General features: G+C 53.9%; 1 protein-coding gene across 1 annotated transcript in view; it reads right to left on the bottom strand.

The window, feature by feature from the left end:
* PTK7 (protein tyrosine kinase 7 (inactive)) overlaps window positions 1-20,100 on the bottom strand; it is a 63,312-nt gene that overhangs the window by 10,980 nt on the left and 32,232 nt on the right. Inside the window, exons 2-17 of the mRNA XM_058734019.1 lie at window positions 14,667-14,954; window positions 14,092-14,194; window positions 13,531-13,721; window positions 13,287-13,437; window positions 12,116-12,264; window positions 11,601-11,867; window positions 9,056-9,189; window positions 8,781-8,916; window positions 8,505-8,624; window positions 6,826-6,975; window positions 6,560-6,710; window positions 6,334-6,461; window positions 4,909-5,112; window positions 4,016-4,171; window positions 3,202-3,434; window positions 1,922-2,002 (exon numbers count right to left, since the gene is read on the bottom strand). Of these exons, the coding sequence (XP_058590002.1) occupies window positions 1,922-2,002; window positions 3,202-3,434; window positions 4,016-4,171; window positions 4,909-5,112; window positions 6,334-6,461; window positions 6,560-6,710; window positions 6,826-6,975; window positions 8,505-8,624; window positions 8,781-8,916; window positions 9,056-9,189; window positions 11,601-11,867; window positions 12,116-12,264; window positions 13,287-13,437; window positions 13,531-13,721; window positions 14,092-14,194; window positions 14,667-14,954 (2,642 nt within the window). The remainder of the gene's footprint in view (window positions 1-1,921; window positions 2,003-3,201; window positions 3,435-4,015; window positions 4,172-4,908; window positions 5,113-6,333; window positions 6,462-6,559; window positions 6,711-6,825; window positions 6,976-8,504; window positions 8,625-8,780; window positions 8,917-9,055; window positions 9,190-11,600; window positions 11,868-12,115; window positions 12,265-13,286; window positions 13,438-13,530; window positions 13,722-14,091; window positions 14,195-14,666; window positions 14,955-20,100) is intronic.

Below are 20,100 nucleotides of genomic sequence, written 5' to 3'. Positions count from 1 at the left end.
AAGCACAACGGACTGAACCACCCAGGCGCCCCTAAAATGCATTTCTTATAGGGAATCCTGACAAACATTTCAAAGCCAGTATCCTATATACCAGGACTCCTTGAACTTTAATGAGCTTAAGAATTTGCTGGAGAGCCTGTTTGAAAAACGCAGGTCCTCAGACCCCATCCTCAGATATTCCTATTCTCTCGGTCTGAGGTATGGTCAAGAAACCTACGTAGAATTTTTATTTTACACAAAACCCATCTCCCATACGATGCAGAATATTGTCCTTGAAGAGTGTGGAACCCAACTTATTAAAGCTTTCCATCACATTTAAGATGCTAGGGAGGAAAAGTGGGGGACAGATCTTTAGCACAGGCTGTGAGGACTTTCAACCAAAGAGTCCCTCAGGTCATGTGACAGAGGTAATTGACTTCCTGTCCGCTTGCCTACATCCCTATCCCAAACAAACCTACCTGACTCCCCTCTTTCCTGAAGCCATTCCCTTCCTGCCATTCAACTACTTCCTCTCCTTGAGAACTGAACTCAAATTACTTTTCTACCAGGAAACCTTCTTTGTTAACCACACCGTCTGTCCACCTAAAGGATGCATGTCTTCGATGTCTCTTAATTTATGTCTGTCATTCACTTCCCGTGTAATACCTGAAGTCTATAAGGCACATGCCATATTCATTTTCCCAAGCTCCCTTACTAGATCCTAAATGCCCCAAGGACGCCTGGCAGTTTCAATTTTGCAGCCCCAAGGGCCCTGAGGGCCACGACTGGCTCAGTAAAGACTCATTGGCTCCTTGCATGTCCTGATTTGTGAACTCTGGGGCCCTGACATCCTACTTAGGCTGAATAGCACATCCTGTCCTGTGGCTTTCCATCTACAGCCACTGCAGACAGTTCCTGCAGCTTGAGAGGTGGAGACGGGGGCCTGGTATCAGGAGGTCAGCTCTGGGTGACCTGGGGCCAGGTCACTTGTCCTATGTGGGCTTCGGTAAATTATGAGGAAGCCAGCCTGAAGGGTGCAGAGCCACTTCCCCAGGGGTGGCCAGGGTCCCATCCCCCTTACAGATCAACCAGCCGTACCTTTCTTTCCTGCCCCTGAATCTGTGACCTGGGTCAACCTACAAGGCAAGGAATGGTCACCTGGGAGGGAGGGCCCTAGCAGTCACTGCCTACCTGCCCTGCACTGTGACTGGTTTATGAGGTGACTTTGCCATCAGCTTAGTAGCAGAATGCCCAGTCCCAGGGAAGGAGGCAGATCCATTTCAGAGGGGAAGGAAGGAGGCTGTGGGCAGGAAGAGCTGGGCCACAGAAGGTATCAAGGTATCATCTGAGGAGGGCAGGGGGCAGTAGCAAGCTTTCCCTGCTTCACTGTTTCAAGCCAGGTCTGCTCCACCATGGGGCCCCAGCCAGGGATCTGTGCCTGGAAGGCAGGAAGAGAACCGGAAGGAAAGGCTGGGAGCCCACAACCCAAGTGAGAGCGAGAGTGTGAAACCACAGGGAGTGAAACACGGGCAGCCCTTTCACAGAAGAGACTTCCACACTCAGAGGCTGATGAAACACTCTCGGGGCCACACCCTGCCCTGCCTGTCCCCTTTGCGGCTCCTCCAGCTCAGTGTTCACTGCAGAGGGCAGACATACTGCTCTAGCAGCAAGGGCCAAGAGCAGCCCTTCGAGATGAAGGCACCACAGCAACACACAGGCATTTGGTGGCCATGTGATCTGGGACAAGCCACTTAACCTCTCCAAGCCCCAGGTTCTTTATCTACAAAATGACATCTGTTTCAGAGGACAGTTGTGATCACAGAGATAACACATGTAAAGTCCCGCCTGGTCCACAGGGAGCATTCTGTCAGTGGCACCTCTGTTATGATGACTGCCCATGATGCTGGCCCACCCTTGGGGACCTCTCCCGCCCTGTCCTCACCTTCTGCTTAGTGCTGAGGGGCTGTGACTTCAGTTTTTCATCCTTGCTCTGGGAAATCCTCAGGAATTGTTTGAGGTCTCCCTGAGGGAAAAGCCAAGCATCGCTGTCAGGTCAGAGGCCAACTATTATCTCCAAAGCATCAAACCAAGCAGGTGCTCACAGAGTGCCTACCTGTGCAGGTGAGAAGCCCTGACCTGAACCTCCACCCCCACTCCCTTGCAGGAAGTCCAGTGGGAATTTAAAAATATATAGAAAATGGGGCGCCTGGGTGGCGCAGTCGGTTAAGCGTCCGACTTCAGCCAGGTCACGATCTCGCGGTCCGTGAGTTCGAGCCCCGTGTCAGGCTCTGGGCTGATGGCTCGGAGCCTGGAGCCTGTTTCCGATTCTGTGTCTCCCTCTCTCTCTGCCCCTCCCCCGTTCATGCTCTGTCTCTCTCTGTCCCAAAAATAAATAAAAAACGTTGAAAAAAAAATTAAAAAAAAAATATATATATATATAGAAAATGGCTCTTAGAAGCTCTCTCAGTCAGAAAGACTGGGGGACTGCCATTCCTACCCTCAGGGGAGCTGCAAACGGTGGGTGACAAAGCCCCTGCCCTCAGGGAGCCTCACAGACCTGAGAGGGAACCCCTGTCCCCCAGGGGGTTATTATCTGATAAACATAGGGAGGAGGGAAGGAACAGCAGCAGCAGAAACATCCATAAAGTACTCATAAGCAGCTGCCAATGGAAAGAGGATTGCTCCTCCCCTTCCTGTGAGCTGGGCGAGGGTGTGACAAGCAGCCCCTTGAGGACCAAGGGAATAAGGCTTAGATTGGTTGGGGGGGAGGGATGCACAGTAAGAGGCATAATGGGACACAGCAACTGAGGTGGGAAGAGAAGGCTGGCAACTGGGCTCACACCGGTGCCCGAGATGGTACGGGATGCCAGGAAGGAAAACCAGTCCTGCTAAGTTTATTCCTAAAGGCTCATGAGCCCTGGAGAGAAGGAAAAAAGACAAACCAAAGAAAACCCAAGTCAAGGAAGAAGGCCTGGAATGCATCCATGTGGTGCACAGAGGGAGAAGCTGGGAAGAACCGGGGACCAGACCCCCAGGCACGGGGCTGGAGGACAGGAAAGATGGACAGGCAGGTGTCAGAGAGCTGGCAGGGACCGGAGGCTGAGTGTCTCAAGGAGGCAAGGGCAGGCAGACGGAGACCATGTGAGAGGAGGCTCCCGTGGTGCCCCACCCCCAGCCAGAGCCTTAGACTCCCAGGTCCCCTCCCCCCGCAGCCCAGCGTACCAGGTCCACGTACTCCAGCACCATGTAGTGGGGTTCGGCCTCCCGGCACAGCCCCAGGAGCCGCACCACATTGGCATGGTTCAGCTTCCCAAACATCTCGAACTCCCTCCGGAAGTCCAGCTGCTGCTGCTCGTCCCGGCTCTGCAGGCTCTTCACAAGCACCAGGGTCTCCGCCACCCCCTCCTCCAAGCCCTGGGCCTTGGCCAGGAACACCTCTCCAAACTCACTTTTCCCTGCGGGTGCAGGTCCGAATCCATCAGCTGCTTTCGCCCAAGCAGAGGAGCCTCTGACTTGGGGAGGTGCCTTGCCTCTCACAGAGGGAAGCCTTTGCTGTGCCCCACCCGGCTGGATGGGGCGCTGGCCCTACTTGTGCCGTGTGACCCTGAGCAAACCCCTCCCTACCTCACGCTGGGCTTCACAGTCTCCAATGAGCCAAAGGAAGGCTCGTCTGAGAATTTTAGGTGGCTCTTGATAAACAGGTCAACAGGTACATGTTTTAATGTACACTCAGAAAAAATTTAACTCCCACAGATCTGTAATTTCTCACATTTTCTCCTAGAACAAAACTAACTCCTGTTAAGTTTTGTTTTGTTTTAAATCAGTTAATCTAAAGGAAACATCAAGTAATTAATGTACAGGAATGACCACAACTGTGGAGGTGAGGCACGTACAGGCACTGGGGACACACTGCACGTATCTCCCCTGTGCGTCTCGCCCCCTGCTCCAATGTCCTAAGTTTTAGGGACTTCAGAGCCACCAGCCCTAACCTAACCTCAAGACAGAAGCAGGGATAGTTGTGACCAAGGCAACGCACCCAGTGTGGTGATGGGCTGTAGGCTCGTCCTCGGGAAGTGCATCTTATCACTGGTGCTATGGCGTTTGCTGGTGGCCGCAGGGCCAGAGCCCAAGCTAGTCAAGGCCACTTCCTCTTGGATCTCCGCTGAGGGCTGCCCATTCTGCAAAGGCCCACCTGAGGAGAAGGAGCATGGTGGGGCGGGGGGCAGGGGGAGGAGGTATCAGGATGAGACCACTCTGGCCACCATGGGGACCTCACTCCTCTCCCCCAAACCTCCACTTCCGTCAAAGTGGGTCCAATCATGGTGTCCCACACAAAAAGGCCAGTCCAACTGATGAACTCATGGGGAAGGGGCGAACAGGCATCCCTTAAATCATAACCACGTGTTGAGGCAGCTGATCACAACCTCGGAAACAGAACAAAGGGTACAAGTCTCATCTGAACCACTGGTCCCTGGACACTATGTTGACAGAAGCGTTTTTGCTTTCGTAGGGCCTCCTCCGTGCAGAGCCCTAAACAGGCACAAAGGGGAAATCAGAGTGAGGGAGCCCCAGGCCTTGCTCCTGAACACCTAAACTGATGGGGGAAACCCAGGAGAAGGGAAACAGACAGACTGGGAGACAGGATGTGCAACAGAAACATGAATGTGTGTACTAATTGCATCTGCGGTTTAGTAGTGCACGGAGAAGGCAGGGAAACACAGAAGCTGGCCCGGAAGCTCCAGTGAGGAAGTCTTGAGCCAGGTTGCTCAGACACCGCGGCCCTGGGAATGGGCCAACTCCAGGCTTCCAGCTAGGGGTGGGGCAGCTTGGCCAGGACCCAGGCTGCCCAGCGCTGCAGCTCTCTCTGTGGCCGCAGGAGGGCGCTCAGCACCTGCACACTGGCACCACCTCCACACCACCGCCCCTCACCATTGAGGCACTCCATCTCGGGCTCCTCGCCCTCGGGCTGCTTCTGAAGGCGCTTGGCCTTGCAACGCTTCTTGCAGTAGAACATGAGACCCAGCACGGCAATGATGTAGGCCACAGCAGCACCCACGGACAGCCCGATGGTCTGGATCATCTTGTACGGGGGAGGGCTGCCCAGGCCCTCTGACTCCTCCAGCACCGGCTTGTCTGAGAGACACAAAGAAGGGTCTGGGCAGGGGCCTGTGAAGCAAACCCGGCTCTACTTCTCGACTAGCCCTTCCCCACCCTACGCAGAGACAACCTGATGACCTCGATGGTCTGGCCAAACCAGAAAACCAGGAGGGGTCACCACTGTCATTGGCTTTAACCAGGGCTGGGTCCTTGGGCCCTACCAAGGTCATAAAGAGTTCTGAAGGACATGAGGCCAGTGATTCCCAAGCTGGTGTGCATCTGAACATGAAGCTAGGAACACACATTAAAAAAAAACACATCTGTCAAGATGTCAACACAAACCTGCACTATTGCTAATAAGCTTCCTATGTGACTTGACATCTTGAGCCAGGCCCTGAAGAGCAGCATTTGGGAATTTCTAGTTTGAGACACTGCCTGACACAGAGCAAGTTCTTAAAGAAATGTGTTTGTGGAAAGGATCTTCTATTCCAGTGAAAGAGAAGCCAGGAATCATTAGGGAAACCGAGGGAGAGAGGGCTGTGGGGGAGACGATGCAAGATCCCCTGACTCCTGCCTCACACCTAATGTTTCTACAAACGGGCCTTATCACTTCACTATTTCCCATGTAAGTTCCACAGAATATTTTGTCTAGAAAAACAGTTCTGCTGCTAAACCACAAAAGTTTAAGAACTTCTTGTTGAAACCACTCTCATCTTACAGATACAGAAACAAGCCCCTAGAGAGGAAGTAACACCTCCAAGGGCACAGAGCTGGTTAGCAAGAGAGGCCAGATCTGAACCCCGAGAGTTCCTGACTCTAGGCAGAACCTTTTAGCTGACACATCATCCTCTCTGGGCCTCCAGAGCAAAGGAACCCTTTCCTGCTGTCCCCTGGCCTGTTCCCCTCCCTGCCCACCCAGATATACGTGCGGCTGCTGCAGGAGACCTGGGAAGAAGCATTTTAGGACAAGAGTACTACCCCCATGCCTCTCCCCAAGTTGCGTGCGTGTGCACGCACACACACACATACACAAACACGCAAACACCAGCTGCGGCATGTGAGATCAACAACGGCCCAGCTCTAAGCAAGGAAGCTGACACTATGCCATGGCATGGTGGAGGGGACACCACTGAATCCCAGCCCCCAACACAAAAATGGTTTAAGTGTCTTCCATATACAGGGGATGACAATGAAAATAAAGAGAAAGAAGTCTGGCCCCACAACTTCCTGTGCAGGACATCCCTCCCCAGCACATACCCACAACATAGAGGGGAGCCTCCGTGTGTTTGATGTTGCAGCTGTTGCCTGCGATGCAGGTGTAGCGGCCTGAGTCCTCAGGGGCCACGTCATGGATCACCAGGGAGCCATTCTGGAAGATGTGCATTCTGCCAGGAGAGAAGCCACAGCACTGCACATCTTGCCAGCTCCTGGGCAGACCGGCCGCAGGAGAGGTGCAGTAGGTAGGGGAGGGAGACGGCCCTACCTAGGTCCCAGCTTGGTGGGATCCAGGATGCGGTCTTTGCCCTTCCACTGGATGAGTGGCTTGGGGTCTCCTTGGGCCTCACACCGTAGCAGGGCTGTGTGGCCCTGGTACACAGTCGTGCGCTCTGGTTCCACCTTGAAGGTGATGAAAACTAGATGGGAAGAGCCCAAAAAGGTGTAGGGAGCAGTGAGCAATGGGGCTGGTGGGGTGCGGGCTGCCCCATGGGGCCTGCCAGTCCCAGCCCCAGGGCCCTGCCACGGTCGCACCTGCCACAGTAAGCTGGACATGGGCACGGATCTGGCCCTGCAGCCCATTGGAGGCGATGCAAGTGTAGTTGCCGGCGTCATCACGGGTCACCCTGGAGAAGTGCAAGGTGCCTGCATTGTCTGTCACCCACTCCGGGAGGCTGCTTCCATCTGCAACAAAGGGAAAATCACAGGCTTGGCCAGAGTCACGTGGGTGACTGGCAATGCGCTCTGTCACTCACCTCTACTCAAAATCATGCCATTGCTCCTGACTACCCACAAAGTCCAAACTCCTGAACCAGGCGTTGGGAAGCCCCCGTTACTTACTCCTTCCCCAATTTTTCAGTCCCACCTCCTTCCACTGCCCTACACAACATTTCACTTTTGCAAAACTGGACTTCTGATTGGGCCCCAGCTCTGCCCTGTTCTCATCCTCACTGCCTGCCACTTCTCACTCCTAGAACCCTTTCCTGCTCTTTGCCACCATCCAGGCTTCAGATCCACTTAGAGCCCCGCTTCCCACAGAAAGCTTCCACCAGACTACCTGAGCAGGGAGAGCCCACTTCCTCCTCGAAAGCTACAGTCTTACCCTCTCATTCACACTACTCATGGAGATGTAAAAGCTGGTCCAGCCCTTTGACAGTTTAGCAATCCATGGTAAGGGCTGCAAAAATGTGCATACCCTTTTATACGTAATTATTCCATTTCTGGGAATCTCTCCCAAAGGAAATAAACCCAAATCCAGAAAAAACTTTGGCTTAAAGATGTTTATTGCAGCAATAAAAAGAGAGAGAGAGCGAAAGCAGACAGAGAAGGAGAGAGGGGAAGAGGGAGGATGGTTAACAACCCAAATCTCCAATGTTTAGGGAATATTTAAGTAAATTACAGTGATTCCAATCATCAGAATATTATTACAATCATCAAAACCAATGTTTATGTATATAAGTATGTGGAAATGCTTGATAACATTAAGTAAAAAAGGGTATAAAATTACATAATTAAGTGGGTCTTCTTTTTCTATAGTGAGCAGAACTTACTCATGTAAGTTTAATAAGTGAAAATTATATGTTTAATAAAATTGCTATGTACAAACAGAAAGATACACATAGAAAAAGAAAGGGGAACACACCCAAAGATTATGGATGATGGGATCCTGCATTTTTCCTCCCAAATTTTTTTTCTTTTCTTTTCTTTTCTTTGTTTTTTAGAGAGAATGCATGTGGGGGAGGGGCAGAAGGAGAGGAAGAGAGAGAATCTTAAGTGGGCTCCACGTTAGGCACAGAGCCTAACATGGGGCTTGATCCTACAACTTTGAGATCATGACCTGAGCTAAAATCAAGAGTCAGATGCTTAAATGACTGAACCACCCAGGCACCCCCCATCCCGAAATTTTCTAAAGGGACCCTTGTCTTGTTACTTCTATGTCCCAAAGGATGACTATTTTGAAAGTGAGAAGGAGGACTTTACAGCGCTGTCTGGACCAAGTCTATCCCTTGCTGCCTCGTGTTGTCTAAGGCCATAACCCGACCTCGGGTGTGTCTGGCTCCTTTCTTCCTAACTGGCCTAAAATTGGTCCCACTTTTCTGGTTTTTCCCACAATGCCTGGCACGGTGCTGGATTCTCGGCTGGTCCTCAGACATGCACACATCTGACAATAGGCTGTCCTACCTGCCCCCACCCCATGCCCACCTGGTACCCACCTGCCCGTATCCATTTAATAGTGGGCTTTTCTCGGCCTGTGGCTGAGCAGGGCACCGTGGCCTCCTTGTCAAACTCCATGCACTGCTGCGGCCGGGGTGGTGGTGTGAACTTGAGTTTTTCTGTGTCAGTAGAGGGAGGGTGGGTGAGTGGAAAGAGTTGGAACTGAGGCAGCTGGAGAGGCCAGGGCAGGCCTGAAGATCCACGCCCCTGCTGCTCCTTCCCCTTTGCTCTCCTGCCCACTGGGCCGGGAGCTCTCTTCACTCATGTGCACTCACCCAGCACTTGCACACGGGCTTGGGCCTCGACGCTGCCGGCTGGGGTGCTGCTCACACAGCGGTACCACGTTCCATCGTACACCTCCACGCTGTTAATACGCAGGGTCCCGTTCTTGGAGACTTCAAACCGCGAGTCCTGCGGCACGCATTATGTGACTACAAGAGGACTCTGCCCACGGCCCCACAAGCGTCTCCCCGAGAGCAGTTTCAGGGGAAGGAGTGCTATCCAGGTGACCACAGTGCCCTCTCCCACCAGCAGCAAACCGCGTTCTCACCTCTGAGATGAGCATCTGGTTTCTGTACCAGACGACTGTGGGTTTTGGTGTGGCCTGGGTCAGGCAATGCAAATACCCTGGCTTACCCTCCTCCAGCTGGCTGTCTTGGGGCTTCTTCAGCCATGTGGGCACAGCTAGAGGTACAAGGAAAAAACAGAAGACCAGTTAACATGTTCACACAACCAAAGGATCCAATCCTTGAAAACTCTAATAGCACACTCAACCCTGAGCTCAGAAGCCCACCTGCTCTGGTGAAAACTGCGGCAACTACTCCTTAGGGAAGGTCTATGGGCAGCACCTTTTGGACATCGTCTTACTTAACAGTCACAATAAACCCCCTCAGTATGTATTCCTATACCCATTTTACAGCTGAAAAGACAGAGGTTTAAAGGAGTAACAGTGATGTGCTAATACTTGATAGAGATAGGATTCAAATCCCTGGTCTACAGGACTCCAACACCCTTGCTCTTTTTATTACACTGGAACACTCCAAGGCCTGGTCCTCAGATCCCTGGTGTGTTCTAAATTTTTTTTTTTTTTTTTTTTTTTTTTTTTTGGGACAGAGAGAGACAGAGCATGAATGGGGGAGGTGCAGAAAGAGAGGGAGACACAGAATCGGAAACAGGCTCCAGGCTCCGAGCCATCAGCCCAGAGCCTGACGCGGGGCTCGAACTCACAGACCGCGAGATCGTGACCTGGCTGAAGTCGGACGCTTAACCGACTGCGCCACCCAGGCGCCCCTCTAAATTTTTTTTTAATGTTTATTTATTTTTCAGAGAGAGACAGAGACAGAGACAGAGAGCAAGCAGGGGAGGGGAAGAGAGAGAGGGAAACACAGAATCCGAAGCAGGCTCCAGGCTCTGAGCTGTCAGCACAGAGCCGGATGCGGGGCTTGAACCCACAAACCGCAAGATCATGACCTGAGCCAAAGTGGGACGCTCAACTCTCTGAGCTACCCAGGTGCCCCCCTGGTCTGTTTTAGCCATACTTGTCCCCTGAGTGATCTCAGCCAATCTGTGGCCTTCAATGCCATATGAGCAGATGATTCCCAAACCTATACCTTGACTCCTGACCTCCCCCCATACAAGCTTCAGACTTGCAAATCCAACTGCCTACTGCCATCTCTGACTGGATATCCAACAAGCCTCTTGGGTTTTCTATGTACAAAAGTGAACAAATCATTTCCCCCAGAACCTGCTCATCCCAGTTTTCCCTGTCTTGGTCAACATTGCCACTATGCAGCCAACAGTAGAAGCCAAAACCTAGCCTTGACTTCCCTCTCCACAGCCCTATCGACTTTGGCTCCAGAAACTCCTGAATTTGACCATCTCTCTCACCTCCACTGCTACCACTTCTGTTCCAGGCCCTTCAACACTGCCCCTGGATGATTACACTCATCCACTAACTGGGCTCCCTGTTTTGACTCCTGCCCCTAACATTCTGGTATTCTCAGAACGGCTAGAGTGATTTTTTGAGAATGTCACGCTCCGACTCAAAACCCTGTAAGGACTTCCTGTCTGACTTGTGGCAGACTGTTTGCAAAGAGGACTGTAAACAGTTCTTCCATCCCTTGCTTCTTTGTAATGTGTTGCTGCCACTTTCCCCACCAAGAGCCAGGCTAGGGGCGCCTGGGTAGCTCAGCTGGTTGAGCGTCCAACTTTTTATTTCAGCTCAGGTCATGATCTCACGGTTTTGTGGGTTCAAGCCCCGCGTGGGCTCTGCACTGACAGAGCAGAGCCTGCCTGGGATTCTCTCTCTCTCTCTCTCTGCCCCCCTTGATTGCACTGTCTCTCTCAAAATAAATAAGTAAACTTAAAAAAAAGAGAGAGAGAGAAAGAGACAGTCTATTTCTCTACTGCCTAGAGTCTATGTGGCTGGTGACTTGCCTGGCCCAACACAGAACACGGTGGAAGAAACACTGAGCAACTGCTAAGCTGATGCCTTGAGAAGTCTTCCAGGTTCCACTACTGGCCTCTCGAACCCCAGCCACCATGTGAAGAGGCTGGAGCTGGCCTGCTGGAGCCGCCACGGGGGAGACAACCAAGGCACTCTGGTAGATATATCCTCTGTCAACTTCGAAACATGCAAATGAAGCCACCGGGGACCAGCTAGCCACCAGCCAACCTATCAGCTGACTGCAAGTACATCTGATCTTTCTGACCACCTTGTAGGGTAAGTAGTGGGTTATCAATCCCATTTTATGGATGAGGAGCCTGAGCCCTGGCAAAGCAGGTGGCTTGCTACCCATCGCTGCTCTGTGCACCAGGGAAAGAGTGGGACCTGGGTCTCTAGACTCCCAATCCTTTGCTCCTCCTTTCCAGCCCAAGGGTTGTTTTTTTGTGTGGGCTGTCACCCCGACTTCTGTGCCTGGCTCTCCACTGTCACCTCCCAGCAGCCAACGGAATCCCAAGCAAGCAAGGTCCAGAGTTGAGAGGGCCGCAGGTGAGCACCAGGGAAGCCTCTGTACATCGCACCCAGAGAGCAAGGCCTCAGGGGACCTGGGCTCCCCTCCACCTCGCCTCACCCCTCAGGGCAAAATGCTTACTGGCCACAGTGATGTTGACATCCTGTCGCCGCTGCCCGGCCAGGTTGGCTGCGTGGCAGGTGTAGACACCAGCATCACTCTCCGTGGTACTGGCAAACACCAGCTCATGGCCCTCCTGGAAGACCCTGCCACGGGTGGGTAGCCGGACTCCTGCATGCTCCCACCACACACTGGGCTCTGGCAGACCCTGGGGGGGCAAGCAGGCCACACGCTCCTCGCTGCCAGCTGTGAACACCCGTGGCTCAAATGGTGGCATGTCTTCAATCTCTGCAGGGATGGGAGCAGGAGGCAAACAACCCGATTACTGTGGGTCTCAGGGTACCTCATGTGGTCCCAGGGCAAGCTTTTGGCCCTTTCCAGCTCAAACCCTCCCTTAAAACACTGCATCTCCTCTTCCTGCCCCCAGCATCCTCCTTCTCTCTCTGCACTCTGGGTGGAATCAGGAGCTTAAATCTCTACGTGCCAACGAGGTTGAAGGCAGCCCCCACCTCAGCACCCTAGACCCAGGGACCTACCTGCCAGGTGAAGCGTGGCCTCAAGGACGACAGGAGGGCCCCTCTGCCCCTGGCCAATGCAGCGGTAGACCCCTGCATTGCGGGGCCGGACCTGGGTCAGCAGCAGGGACCCGTTGGCAAACACCGTGGCTCTGCGGAGGTGTGGGGGACTACAAAGAGGAGAGAATGCTATTTGGAAGAAGTGGCCCCACGGGCATCCTTCTGGAAGGGAATGAGATGGAACCCCATGCTGCAATGGTCAGAGATGTAGGAAGGAATCAGCCAGGAAGAGGACAGGGATAAGGAAGCCAACATGTCACACCGCTCTGCGTGTGTGTGTGTGTGTGTGTGTGTGTGTGTGTGTGTACGTGTGTGTACACGTGCATGCGTGCACTCACTCACGTGTGTGTGTGGGTGTGCTCCACCTACAGGAGACTCAGCTCTCCGGGTGGCAAGGTGAGCAACAGTGTCAGTGACAGATAGTGAGTCATCAACAGCATGCACCTGGAGAGACAGAGGCCCACCTCCCCGCAGGGTTAAGACAGGCCTGCCACTAGGGCACCCAGCCCCAGTAGTCAGAAGCCCCTGGGCCACACCAGATCAAAACTGCTGATGATTTCCTCAGGGCTGAAGCTAGGTGGGATCCAAGCCCCTCACCTAGGACCACAGCCACACTTGGCACTGCAAAGGTGCTCTCTGCTCTCATAGTGCCTGGGTAAGGACAAAAGTCCACATAAAGGAGCTGGACCTTCCAGCATATTCTGGAAGTGACTGCTTCCTCCAAAAAGTGCGTGTGTGTGTGTGTGTGTGGGGGGGGTAAGATATCCTTACCATTCAGGACCTTCCCATCCAGACTATGTTACCTAGGTCCCCTGTGTCCCTCCAACCCTGGGTCTCTACTCCCCATCCCAGAAGACCCATATAGGCAGGAGGGGAGAGAAGAGAACGGTGCCACCACTAGCTCATACAGTGCCGTGGTGCAAACGGGAAGATGCTCTTCCCGGAGACTCTTCCCTTTGTTGGACTCATTTTGTAATAGCAAAACATTCTACTGCCATCTGCTGGAAATTCGAAGTAACACACATATAGATCTAGGATGTCTGCAATACTAATGACTTTCTTTTAGAGAATGCACTGGGACAGTACACAACCTGTAACACCTTACCTGAAGGCCCCTTCCCAATTGCCTTACCGACTGCGGTTAGTGATAGGAGTCTCATCTTCAAAGACCCACTGCAGGCTAGGGGGTGGCTGGGCTGAGAACTGACAGTGGAACATGGCCTCTTCATTCCTCGCCACTACCATGTCCCGAGGCGCCAGCACTACCCTGGCAAAGCTCTCGTCTGGGGTGGGAGAAGCACAGGTGCATGAGCAGACAGAGTGGGGAGGCCCCTCGCATCCCTGCCGCGCCCTCTCCATCCCCAACCCAGGCTCACCAGCAATGCTCAAGGTGAAGTTCTGGCTGCTGCAGGTCTGGCCAAAGGCATTTTGGGCACAGCAGGAGTAGATGCCACTATGCTCAGGGCTGGCCGGCCGGAGGGTCAGGTTTCGCTCCTTGCTGCTGACCGTGTGATTGCTCTGACCATCAGAGAGGGGGCTCCCATCTCGGAACCACTGGTAGGTAGGCCTGCAGGCCAAGGGGATCAGCACCAGGGAGGCAGAGGGTACTCAGGTGACCAGTGGACAACATACAGGACTAGAGGCTAGACCCCTCAGTTTGCAAGTGGGGAAACTGAGGCCTGGGAGGAGAAGTGACTTGCACAAGGCACACAATAATTCAGGGGCATAATCAGGTTGAGATTCTACAGCTCTCAGCTCCCAGAATCCAGGATCATTCCGCAGGACAATGCCACCTCTCCTCAGGTCACTAGGGGCTTGTGTGGGAAGGCATATGGGCAGGGGTGGCTATAGAATGAATAGAGTCCAGGATTTGGGAAGATATCCCTACTTGTCTAGAATAACCCTCTCCATCCCCACTCTCAAAGTCATCTCCTTACCGAGGATGCCCATCAATGTGACAACGCAGTGTGACCTGGGTCTGTGGCTGGATCTCAGCTTCTGAGGCTGGATGTTTCAGGACCACGGGACCAGTCTCAATCCCTGTAGCAGAGGCCACGGTTGCAGAGTGAGGGGCAGAGCAGAGCAAGTGTGGGAAGGCAGAGGGGAAGGAAGACAAGCAGAAAAGGACACAACCTGCAGGCTCTGGAGATGAGAGACAGTGCAGGGAAGCCCTGCAAAGACGAGGCTGCGGCTACAGACGGGGTGGGGTGAGGGGCCAGAAACAGAGGGCCCATCCAGTCTGTGGCAGACAACTCTGATGCCTGGCCACACTGGCCCTCACTGCCCTTGCCATTTGCAAAAGCATCCAACACATAAAGGGTTCTAGACTTGAAGGAAAAAAAATCTTCTGGAAAAAATAAAACTTTTCTTATCCACTCAAAGAACTGACCACAACTGCTCTCTGCCTGCCCCCATTCAACTGGAAACGGGAGAAGCTGAGGGAAAGGAGGGGTCCTGCAGGGCTCAGTAGTTGAAGGTCTATAGGGAGTGAGCACAGCGCCCTGGCTCTCACATTTGATGTTGAAGGAGGCGTTGGCACTGCGGGCCTCCTCTCCAGTGGCATTATCCCGAGCCACACACTGGAAGGCTCCAGAGTCCTGCAGCCGGTCCACAGCTGCAAAGCTCAAGCTGCTGCCTTGGGCAAAACGCCTCTCAGTGTCTTGGACAGGGGCCCCATCCAGCAGCCAGTACACGTGTACTGGGCCTGGGGTCTCGACTTCACAGCGGAGCAGTGCCCGGCGCCCCTGCAGTGCATCCTGGGAGGAAGGCTCCTTGATGAAGACGATGGCTGCCTCGGCACCTGCGGATGGGGACATGAGAGAGGTACAGTCAGGAGGAGCTACAGTCACTGTCCTAACACAGATCACCCATCACTCTGTGCACAGGACGAAAGGGGCTATGCACACAGGAGGTGGCCAGTAAGTTCAGGACAGAAGGATCATGAGACTGGAAGTGCCAAGTGTCCACTGAAAAACTCTTCAATTGTGCCGTGTGCTCTGCAGGATACAAAGACATGACACATCAGTCAGTAGGGGGCACAGCGCAATCATACACAACAAGACAAGGCTCATGCCCAATGAACAGTGTGAGTAGTCAGTGCCTCTAGAGCACAGAAAGAAGAGGGAGTTCCAAGGGCTGGGGACACCAGGGAGGCTCCCTAAAGGAAGGTTCAGACCTGCAGGTCCCGATGCTGGGCAGAGGAGCAAGGGACATTAGCAGGCAACCCTCCCCATCAATCTTCAGAATCCAGGATGTTGAGCAGAGTTAAGTCATGACCCAAAGAGCATCTTGGAAGGATTACTCCCACTCACAGTCCCACTGAGAGTTCCGCATCAGAGGTGGCTTTGAATCCCACCCACAGGTGCTCTGTAGCCCTTAGCCGCCCCCGCCCCCGAGGCTTCTTTGGATTTTTTTTATACTGTTTTTTTTTTTTTTTTTTAAGTTTATTTTGAGAGAGTGAGTGTGCATGTGAGTAGGAGAGGGACAAAGTACCAGTGTGAGAGAAAATCCCAAGCAGTCTCTGCACTGTCAGCACTGAGCCCGACTCGGGGCTCGAACCCACAAACCGTAAGATACTGACCTAAGCCGAAATCAAGAGTTGGTCGCTTAACTGACTAAGCCACCCAGATGCCCCTGCACCCCCACCATGGACTTCCTTGGGAAAATTCGCCCCATCACAGGAGAAGCCAATATTCCCTAGATCTGCAGCTATTGCCAAAGACATGCCAGGGCCACCCCCACATCCTACCCTCTATCTCTAAGAATCTGTGTGGCAGGGCTGACTTTTCTATGCCAAGTTGAGAGGTAAGCCAAGTGGTTCCAGGTTTTCATCTGAACCCCCTCCTGCACCACAACATTTCAGCTCTGGCTGGGGCCGAAGGAGCACCCACAGGGAAGGGGGACCCCAGAAACTAAGGGGGAGCCATAGCCAGTGGGAACAAAGGAAAGTGAGAAACCTGTGCTGAGGAGCAGATGGGTCGAGGAGGCGGAGGGCAGGGCTGGGCAGGTGGCAGGGCTACAGCAGGAGTAACACACTGGGCTTTGTTTCTGGCCCACGTGGGTGCCCTGCAGAGGCCCTGAGCCACTGGGTCTGGAACACCAGCCCGCCTGCCAGGGGTGGGTGACAACACGGAAGAGGACGTGCAGCCCCTCCGAGAAGAAGAAATAGGCCACCTGGGGCGGCTACATGAAGAAGCAGCCTCTGCCTCTGATCAAACTGGGCCTGGTAAGGGCAAGAAGAGGCTGAGGGGGTCCTGCCATCCCCTCCCAAAGCGATGGAGACTGTGGCCCAAAGACTGCTGTTTCAAGTCCCTGAAGGTGGAGTTTGGCTCTAGGGCATGAGAACCATGTCCTCCTAAAGTCAGCATTAAGACAAGTCCAGGATCTCTCAGAGTGAGGTCCAGATGAGGAGGTCCACCTCCCAATGTTCCCAGAGGTGCCAGCCCACAGGACACTCAGGGAGCTGGAAGGTGCTCAGAGCACCCCATTACTGCTCAGTCGGGCACTGCTGGCTCTCTTGGTGTGATAACTGCCCTCAATGCTGGGTTGTCCCACCCACTGTGCAAGTTAACTAATCTGTCCTCTGGGCACTGCTAAGTACCCCCAGCTACCCTGACATCCCAAACACCCCCATTCACTTCTAATCACCACACAGGAACGTGGCCCTGTGCACCATCCACCGCCCCCCCCCCACCACCACCGCCGGCAACTTGGTACAACGCCTTTGTAGAACAGATAGGTAAACTGAGGTCCAGAAAAATTAAGCTGTTTGCTCAAAATCAAACAGCTAGTTTGACCATGATCCAAGGAAGCCAGCTTCCAGCCCCAAATTCTTTCCAGCCCCACCCACGAACTCAAAACAAACCCTGGAAATAGCTGATCCCACAACGGGCCTCCATTCCTGAGGCCAGGTAGAGAGGTAGACACCCCTCTTGCAGACCATGCCAGACACACAAAGGCACTCGGCTAACTGGCTGACTGAGGTTACCTTAAAGGAAGTGTGGGGCAAGAGCTGGTGAACGTGGAGGCATCTGGAACACTTCCGGACCACCTCTCATGATACAGATGGGCAGACTCAGACTGACGCCCTGGTGGACATCTGCAAATGCAACTCACCAAATTCTTGGGACTCTTGACCCAGAACTCCAGGATGCTTGTTAAAGGCCAAAGAGAGATCACCTGTCATCCAAGTGCAGGTGAGTCCTCACTTCCCCGCTCAGCTTCTACAGACGTGGGGATCGAGGAGCCTCACCCATGCAGAGGAGTATTAGTTAAGGGTGTGGAATCAGACAGGTCTGGCTCAAATCCTGCCCATCATGCTTAGTGTTTGACCTTGGGCAAGGAACGCAGATGGTCTATGCCTCAGCTCCCTCGGCCTCTCTCATGAGGTTGTCATGAGTCACAAATGCTGTAATTCGTGTGAAAAGCCTCGGACAGAGCTACTCCGGTGAATGGTAGCTACTGTTACTATTTCCATTATCACTCTTCCTGCCCAAGGACTCCCATTTTAAGAACATTAGAAAGCTCCCCCTCGAGAGGCCCAGGACCACTCCCAGCCCCTGGATGGGGGAGGAACCTCCACAACAGACAAGTTTGAGGGGAATAACCAGGTGGGGGTGGGATGGAGGGAAAGGGGCCGCAGGCTTGCAGGAACCACAGACCACTGGCCACAGAAACCTGAGCTGGAAGAAAAGATGGCATGACTCAGAGGGACCCCAGCTCAGCCTCCGGCATCCCCTCCTGGCGCTAGGGCTGCTCTGTAGCTGTGGTGAGAGATGTTGCATTCCCAGACTGCCACTCAGAGCCTCCTGCACCCCCACGACAGGGCCTGGGAAACATCAAAGCTGGCCCCTCGGGGCCCTCTGTCCTGACGTCAGCTCACAGCAGGTCCTGGTTAGTGCTTGGCTGGGGCAGACTTTAGATGTTATAAAAGGCAGGGAGAACAGCCACCAAGCCACTCCAAGCCCCCAGCCCCTGCTCTGAGCCGCCATCGGGAGGCTGGCCCAGCGCCGTGGCACCCGCATTTGCTGAGAAGGCAGTCGGAGGTGTGCCCATTCTGCACAGTTTGCACGAGAGCTTGGTCTGTTGTGTTGCTGGGGAGCGGGGCGCGGGCGGAGGGGAGGGCTGTCGGGGAATGGGCAGGAGGCTCCGGGGCAGATTGAGGAGTCCCTGGCAGAAATGTCAGACTCCAGGAGAAAGGAGAGGCTGGGAAGTGAGGAACTCTTCAGAAGCTTCGGCTGGCACCAACAACATGAAAGGGAGGACAGCAGTGACAGAGAGTGGAAGGCTTTTGGGGACTGGGATGGTACCTGCCCCCAAGGTGGCACAGTCACCAGCACATTCCTGTCCCTGTACCACCTCTGACTTGAGGATGCCCCCAGGGCTGTGGTCCGAGGAAGGCCTTCTCATACTGGCCCTGGGCTTCCCCAAGCCACCCCCTCTTTCACCATCCCCCCACACCACACATCACGCCTCCTACTCAGGCCCTCACAGAACACACGGCCAGCGTGGCCCCTGAGGCTACCCGCTTCAGCGCTGCCCAACAGCCCCACTCCTGCCCTCCCAGCCATGCCACCTCAGCCTGGCTTCTCTGCCTGCTTCCCCGAGCTGTGAAATGGAGACCCCGCCCCTACCACTCAGGCTGCATGAAGTTAAGTGGGTTCACATTATACAAGGCCATAGCACAGCACAAAGCACACGAGGGTATGAGGCTGCCCCGCTGGGCACAGAGGGCTCAAAAGCCACCCCCCCACCAACAACAACAAGCAGACAGAACCATCTGCCCCACACCAGGTGCCGACCCCAACAAAGCTGGAGCTGCAAATAGCCAATAAGGACATTTTCCAAGCCATTTCCTTGGCTCCCCAACAGCCATCTCTATGCAGACACTCGCTCTGCCTGTGCCTTGGCCTCAGCCCCCAGAGAAAGGCTGTGTGGGCAGCAGACCAACTCTGCTCCCCACCCCCAAGCAAGCGTCTGGTCTGCTGCCTGCCCTCCTTGCTGCTCTCTGGGCTCCAGGCCCAGTAAATCCATGTGTGTCCAAGTGTGCATGGGTGCACACACATATGTGTAAACATGATTTTCTGGAGAGCAGAGAGCAGCAGGAAGTTTTTCTGCTCTGAAGTAATTTCAGCTACTTTGGTCCAAGCATCCATCTGGGCCACTCAACTATCCACCTCACAGGGGCTGGTCCTCCTGACCTAGGAAATACACCCCAGGACCTGTACAGGCCTCAGAACCTGCCAAACCTGGCCAGCTGATTCTACCTCTGTCCTCTCTTACTAAAGAAAATTCCATCTTTCAGGCAGATGCCTCAGGACCGGGCTGTAATACCAAGACCCTGGTTGGCCCTGGCATGGGCATTTTGCACAGCAGTGTGTGACCATATGAGTGATCACCCCCAAATCCAATCAGCCATACAGAAGTGGCCCACTCCTCCATACCTAAGACCGAGTCTCTGGCTTCAGAGCCTAAGTCCCTGCTGGGGGACGTCCGGACTCCCAGGTAGCTCCCAGTGCCCAGGCTGAGGTGGCTCCTGTCAGGGCACATAAACCCGTGAGGCAGAGGCTGACAACACTCTGTGCCCTCTCTGGACAACAGCATCAGGACACAGGCCAGCAGAGGAAACCCTCAATCCAAGAGCCACAAATGCTCCGGGAAGCAGAGCAGCTCCAGGTCCCCTCATCCACAAGGACAGCCCTCCTCACAAGTCCCTTCCATCCAGAAACTCTAAGGGCACCCAGCAAGAGTCCCTGCACCACACCTCCTCCCCAAGGGGTCAATGCACTGTACCGGAGACACTTGACCTTCCGGCATTTAACTAGCATACTCTCCCCTGCTCTGGAACCACTCCAGAGGTCCACAGCGCATACACATTTGTAATTTTTTTTTTTGAAGAACAAATGTCAACTGCTGTAGGAGCAAGTCACTTGGATGAACAGCGAGCT

This window comes from Neofelis nebulosa, chromosome 6 (genome assembly GCF_028018385.1).
Source record: "Neofelis nebulosa isolate mNeoNeb1 chromosome 6, mNeoNeb1.pri, whole genome shotgun sequence".
NCBI lineage: Eukaryota > Metazoa > Chordata > Mammalia > Carnivora > Felidae > Neofelis > Neofelis nebulosa.
Note: the sequence above shows the minus strand (reverse complement) of the source record. Positions and strands in the feature narration are given on the sequence as shown.